At 51.8% G+C, this 7,215-nt stretch overlaps 1 protein-coding gene across 1 annotated transcript; it reads right to left on the reverse strand.

Annotated features, from left to right (window-relative positions):
• Window positions 1-5,281: 5,281 nt before the first annotated feature.
• Window positions 5,282-6,645, reverse strand: LOC311248193 (plexin-A2-like; the record flags this gene model as incomplete). Its single annotated transcript, XM_084339120.1, has 1 exon — window positions 5,282-6,645. A coding segment is annotated over one exon (1,364 nt), but the record flags the coding sequence as incomplete, so codon positions are not given.
• Between the last annotated feature and the right edge of the window lie 570 nt (window positions 6,646-7,215).

Genomic DNA, 7,215 nt, shown 5'->3' on the forward strand with positions numbered 1-7,215 from the left:
ATTATACACACGACGTGTCGCCACGACAACAGTGCCACGCTGCACAACGATGAGGAACATGAAAGGATATGATAGGAAATTACATATTCACTCAATAACATATTCATACTCGATTATGGGGGGGGTGTGTGTGTATGTGTGTGCGTGTGCGTGCATGCGTGCGTGCGTGTGTGCGTGCGTGCGTGCGTGCGTGCGTGTGTGCGTGTGTGTGTGTGTGTGTGTGTGTGTGTGTGTGTGTGTGTGTGTGTGTGTGGTCTTGAGAGTCTTGGCCGTGTATATAAATGCACCATGTGTTATGGTTTGTAACCGACCCCAATCGCACAACACAAGACAGGTATGATGGTTTGCCAAGAAACAGAGATTTATTGAACAACAGGGAAATACAGGGAAAAGGGCACTGTCCCTTTAAGGGAGAATCACAAATACAGGAATATAATATGAGGGGAAGGAAAAGGTGCCTTTAAGAGGCGGGCAGGAAAAGGGAACACTAAGGGAAAGTAAGGGAACGCCTAAGGGAAGGTTAAGGGAACGCCTTGGGACAGAGGAACTAGAGACTAGGTAAACCAGGGACAAGGAGAACTAGGGAGAGAGGACTAGGGACTAGGAGAGCTAGGGAACAGGAGAAAACGGGGACTAGGGGAACTAGGGACAAGGAACTAGGTGGAACTAGTAGGGGAGAACTTGGGACCAGGAACTAGGTGGAACTAGAAAGGGGAGAACTAGGGAACAGGAACTAGGTGGAACTAGAAGGGGAGAACTAGGGAACAGGAACTAGGTGGAACTAGAAGGGGAGAACTAGGGAACAGGAACTAGGTGGAACTAGAAGGGGAGAACTAGGGAACAGGAACTAGGTGGAACTAGAAGGGGAGAACTTGGGAACAGAGGGGACTGAGGCCCGCGGAGGCGGGCTGGGAAACAGGGAGGAACTGGGAGGACTGGTGGAAATCATCTGGGCCGCTCTGCAGGACAGAGGAGATAGTTAATGCACAAAAGGGAAAAAACAGAGCAGGTGCAGAACAGTCCAAATAACAAAGTGAACAAAGTAATAATATCTTCGTGTGACCAACACACAGGGGGAGATGTAAAGTCCAAAAATACTATTCTAAGTGAGAACCAAAAACAGAGGCAATACGCTGGGAGATGAAATGTCCAACTAACTAACAGAGGCAATACGCTGGGAGATGAAATGTCCAAACTAACTAACAGAGGCAATACGCTGGGAGAGTGACATCACAATCAAAACTCACCCAGGCGTATGCGTAAAGGTACAGGAACAGCAGCGGGAACGGGGGCAAAAAGCATTACGCTGAGTGAGTGACATCACAATCAAAACTCACCCAGGCGTATGCGTAAAGGTACGGGGGCAGCAGCGGGAACGGGGGCAAGGGCACTAAGCTGAGTGAGTGACATCACAATCAAAACTCACCCAGGCGTATGCGTAAAGGTACGGGGACAGCAGCGGGAACGGGGGCAAGGGCACTACGCTGGGTGAGTGACATCACAATCAAAACTCACCCAGGCGCATGCGTAATGGTACAGGGACAGCAACGGGAACGAAGGCATCGCCACCGGGGCGGCTGGCTGTCCGAGCCGAGGGAGAGAGTGCTGGAACAGTGGCGGTGACGAGGGCATCGTCCACCGGGTAGCCGCTGTCGGAGCCGAGGAACAGAGTGCTGGAACAGTGGCGGTGACGAGGGCATCGTCCACCGGGTAGCCGCTGTCGGAGCCGAGGAACAGAGTGCGCGCCACACCTTGGTGTGCGCGTCGGAACAGGGAGCTGGAACAGTGGCGGTGGCGAGGATGTCGTCCACCGGGTAGCCACTGTCGGAGCCGAGGAACAGAGTGCGCGCCACACCTTGGTGTGCGCGTCGGAACAGTGGCGGTGGCGAGGATGTCGTCCACCGGGTAGCCGCTGTCGGAGCCGAGGAACAGAGTGCGCGCCACACCTTGGTGTGCGCGTCGGAACAGTGGCGGTGGCGAGGATGTCGTCCACCGGGTAGCCGCTGTCGGAGCCGAGGAACAGAGTGCGCGCCACACCTTGGTGTGCGCGTCGGAACAGAGAGACGCCTCGGGGTGCGTCTGCGAGGAGGAGTGCGCCAAGCACGAAGGTCTGGAAGATGCGCTCCAGCGCGCTGGTCTGGGGAGCGTGCCAAGCTCGAAGGTCTAGGAGATGCGCATCTGCGCGCTGGTCGGGAGAGCGTGCCAAGCTCGAAGGTCTAGGAGATGCGCGTTGCGCGCTGGTCTGGAGAGCGTGCCAAGCTCGAGGGTTCTTGGAAGATGCGCGTTGCGCGCTGGTCTGGAGAGCGTGCCAAGCTCGAGGGTTCTTGGAAGATGCGCGTTGCGCGCTGGTCTGGAGAGCGTGCCAAGCTCGAGCGTCCTTGGAAGATGCGCGTTGCGCGCTAAGGACTGGAGAGCGTCCAAGCTCGAGGGTTCTTGGAAGATGCGCGTTGCGCGCTGGTCTGGAGAGCGTGCCAAGCTCGAGCGTCCTTGGAAGATGCGCGTAGCGCGCTGAGGACTGGAGAGCGTCTGCGCTGGTCTGGATGTGCGTCAGGACGACAGCTGCGCGGGGGGTCTGAAGTGGATGACTGGGATGCCTCCCGTGGAAGTCTAGGGAGCGCAGACCAGTCCCACTCTCAGGCAACGGCGACAGCAGGCGAAGGCTGGAGCAAAACATCTCGACGCAGGAGAATAGAACAGCATAGGCAGACGGAGGATCTCCCGAAAGAGTCTAGATGTTTAGAGAATATGACTCGGCAAGTATACAACACGACCCCACGCCAAAACGAGGGGAAGCGCCCTGGTATTTAAAGCCCACAGGGGGACTAATTAGCCTGCCACCACAGGTGCGAGAGATAATAGAATATCAAACAGGTGTGGCCACTAAGGGTAAAGAACGAGAGGGTGGGGGCTAGAGAGAGTGAGTAGGGAATTCCTAACAGTAGGCTTAAAGAAGACAGAGAATAGGGAATTCCTAACAGTAGGCTTAAAGAAGACAGAGAAAAGGTAGTGAGCAGCGGGCAAAACCTCACACCATGAGCGGTCTGAGAATTGCTGCAATGTCAAAGAGAAAAGCCAAACAAATTGCCAAATATTGCTCTGTCTCAGCTGTTATTGGCAGCTTAGCCGCGTGGAGAAGGAGGTGCTATGTGTCCCTTAAGTGTTCAGTGCTGCTTGGCCCCGATACATTTGATTCCCTGTTTATGTCATATAATTTGCGTATGTGTGTTTTGAACAGAGATAAACGTGTACGTGTGTATTTGTGAATGTGTTGTTGTCAGGACAGGAAGGGGATGTTCTTTCAAAAATCCGAATACTGAAAAAATGTCACGAAAAGGCCGGAGCTGACCGTCCAAATGAGAACGGATGCTTTTTCATCAGCAAGTAAAACCGCGAGTTCAGCTCAAACGTCGAATTGAATGGATTGAAGTGAAACCCGACCTTGTGTGTTCCCTTAAGGCTGCGTTCTTCACATACTGTATCAGATTCCAGTGTGAACTGGTCAGACTCCTGGATTGACCCACAATGCGTCAAATGAACGATAACGAAGATGAACGTAATTATTATTAATTTTTTTTTTTTTTTTTTACTAATGTCAATCTAGAAGTGAGATAAAAGTTGCATGATAGTGTCGCATTGCAAAAAAACGTGACCTGTATCTGATTTAGGAACACACGTTTATGAAAGTGGCCCAAATCAGAATTGAAAAGATCAGATTCCATGTGATGTGTGCCGTTCACACTGTTCAGATCAGAGTCACGTTATGAGCAAAGAAATCAGATTTGGGCCACTTTTTTGCCTGCAGTGTGAACGCAGCCTACTGTATGTGTGTTGGTTTTGTCTGCAGTGCACTGTAAAAACTGTGATTGATTGGGGTTAATTCATATTAATTAAATAATTATTAGTAACCTATACCTATACCTATACATGTATTCTATGCTTTTATCCACCAATGATAGACATGACCATAATACCAGACATGCTTCAAGTAGTCGCTTCACCATACCTCTGCCTAGAACCAACGCTCTAAAGAAAACTGCAATGTATAGAGCCATAACATACTGGAATAGGATCCCATTACATATTATACGGACATAAAACAAGGACAGTTTCAAAAAGAAACTCAAAGGAGCCATAATCCGGAAGGAAATTAATATATGTCATGCATGAGTGTAGCTGCAGCCATGTTATCCAAAACTTCTTCTGATTACTTCGTTGTTTTTTTCTTTTTAAAGGTATGGTGAAATTGATGTTTTAGTAACATTGATGAGCATTCTAAAAGCAATTCTTAAAAAGATTCAATTTGAAAAACAATCTTAAATTGTATTTAACACTGTATTTTGTATTTTGTTTTGTTTTTTTGTTTTCTGTTTCTTTGCTTGCATGTAATTTTAGCCATCTTAATTGTTAGGTTAATTGTGTATTGTATGTTGAGTACTGACTTTTAATAATTCTGTTTTGCAATAATTGTTTTTGTATGTTTTTTTGTGTGGACCCCAGGAAGACTAGCTGGTTGCCATGGCACCAGCTAATGGGGATCCGTAATAAAATCAAATCCAATCAAAAAAAAAAAAATACTGTGCCGTTTGAAATCGAATTGAGCTGAATTCAATGAATTTGAACCATTTATGAATAGCATTTTACACCGTTTTAGTTGAATAAAATGTGCTGATAGTTTAACCATTTCACTGCCACACACTACCAAATGGTTCACTGTGACAACACAGAAGGTTAACCATTTCACTGGCACACGACAGCATGTTAACCCTTTCACTGCCACACTACATAAGGTTAACCCTTTACTATCATACTACTAGTGTGATAGTAAAGGGTTAACCTTCTGTAGTGTGGTAGTGAAAGGGTTCAAAGTAACCAGAGGATGGTCAGTTTTTACAGTGTGTGAACACATCCTATGTACCGTGTGTGCGTGCGTGCGTGTGTGTGTGTGTGTTGGTTTTGCGGGATCATCCCTATGTTCCCCGGGTCCTATGTTCCCCGGGTCCTATGTTCCCTGGGTTCTATGTTCCCCGCTTAGATTGATTAATAGATTTTATAAATTTTTATTATTTTATTAATTATTAATGTCCGCCTTGTTTCGAACGGTTAAGCTTAGGCCCTCTTTCGAACTGGTTAAGGTTAGAGTTTGGAATCAGGGCTGGTGGTCTAAAATTTTCAATCAATCAAAGCGGGGAACATAGAACCCGGGGAACATAGACATGCTCCTGGTTTAGCCTGCCGTGTGAACGCAGCCTTGGCGCCGGTCTCTCTCTGTGTCAACACTCACCGCCTTGGTGCACTGCACGTCCTTGCCCAGCAGCCAGTTGAGCTCCAGGTTGCCCTCGCCCTGGTAGCACGACTGCAGCCGCTCCTTGATGCGCGCGTTGACGTCGCGGATGGTGAACACGCACAGCGCCGAGTCGTCCGGCGGCCGGTGGAACTGCTTCTGGCCCTTGGAGAACACGGCGAACAGCACGTCGTCCTGCTCGCCCACGCCCAGCGCGGCGGCCAGCAGGCGGCCCGGCCTGCCCAGGTGCGCCGCCTGCAGCAGCCGGTACTCCACGCCGTTCTTCACGCAGCCCACGGGCAGCGACACGTAGGAGTGGAACTTGCGGTCGTCCTTGCACAGGCGCACGATGCGCGACGTGTAGAACAGGTCGTTGCCCGAGTGCGAGCCGCCGCCCGAGTGCGGCATGCCGTGCGTCTCCGGCGGCGTCTCCGGCTGCACGGTCAGGAAGTACACGTGGCCCCCGCTGGCGAAGCCGTACACGTAGTAGATGTCGAAGTGGGCCACCAGCGCCAGCGTGTCCGACGGGATCTTGATGAGCGACGACACGAAGTCCGTGTGCATCTCGTAGTCCAGCATGGCGGAGGACTCGGGGTCGCGCGGCAGCTTGCGGCTGGAGATGGTGGGGAAGTAGTCCTGCTTGCCGTCCACGGCCGTGCCGATGAACAGCGTGCCGTCGGGGCCCTGCGACGACGGCACGATCACGCCGTACATGGTGCCCGTCTGGTTGACGCTGGACAGGTAGTGCTCCTTCTTGTGCGACGGCTCCACCAGGATGAAGAGGTCGTCGAGCCGCAGGAGCTTGCAGACGCCCTGGTAGACGCTGCCGCACGCCAGCAGCCGGTTCTGCGAGTAGTCCACGAGCAGCAGCTTGTTGACGTTGTCGGTGGCCACCAGGGGCTCCGAGCAGGGCTGGACGATCAGGGGCGGGTAGCAGGCCTTGTTGTCGTTCTCCGGGCCCGTGTCGTGGGACACCAGCAGGGTCAGGTTGCCCGAGAGCTTGTAGACGCGGTTGACCGCGCCCAGGTACAGCGCTCCCGTGGTCTGGTGGACCGTCAGGTGGTTGAAGGCCCACTCCCGCCGCTCGGGGTGGAAGGTGGTGAACGTCGGACCGCCGCCGCCGTGTGCCAACGTTAAGACCCAGCAGCCTAGCAGGGCGGTGAGAGCTCCGACTCCAGGCCCGGGTGATGATAAAGTCCTGCGTGAAACCCGCCGGCCCTCCATGCCTACCGGGGGCGCCTGCGAGGCGACAGCGGAGAGAGAAGCGGACGAGGAGGAGGCGGAGGGAGAAGAGGCGCCCTCTGCGTTGGGTCGTCGAAGGATGGCGTTTAGGGTTGAAGCTTCACCAGGGTCTTCACATGTTTCTGGAGGAGAGAGAGAGAGAGAGACAAGAGAGAGACGGGGGATATTAAAGTTAGCATAGTCTTGACTCACGCTGTCGAGAAAACGGAAACAGATGAGGGGGCAAATGAGAGAGGCGATCCCTTTCTGCTGCTTTGAGAAAAGGTCAAAGTTCACCCTGAGCAAAGTGATGAGCTAATAGAGAGCGGGGGAACGGAGGCTGGCGGGGACAATAGGAGGAAACCTTTATGGTGCACATTCCAAAGGAGTTGCTGGACAATGCAGGAAGGAGAGGCAACGGAAATGAGCCTGACCTGAGTCACACTTTGCGAGGCTGCTTGGTCACTGATGACCAGGCACGTGCACACATAGAGCCCAAGGGGTGCTCGAGCACCTGCCCCAGGCACGTGCACACATAGAGCCCAAGGGGTGCTCGAGCACCTGCCTTTTTGAGCCTCGTAAAAAAAGGGCAATTTTTTTTGAAGAAAAAGGGGATTTTTTTTAATTTTTTTTTTCTTATCGTTACACATATAGACTGCCCTTCCATCTGAAAAATGTCAGGATAGAATCAAAATATTAGGTAAAGAGAGAGA

The sequence above is a fragment of the Notolepis coatsorum genome, assembly GCF_963971535.1.
Source record: "Notolepis coatsorum genome assembly, contig: SCAFFOLD_3039, whole genome shotgun sequence".
Lineage (NCBI taxonomy): Eukaryota > Metazoa > Chordata > Actinopteri > Aulopiformes > Paralepididae > Notolepis > Notolepis coatsorum.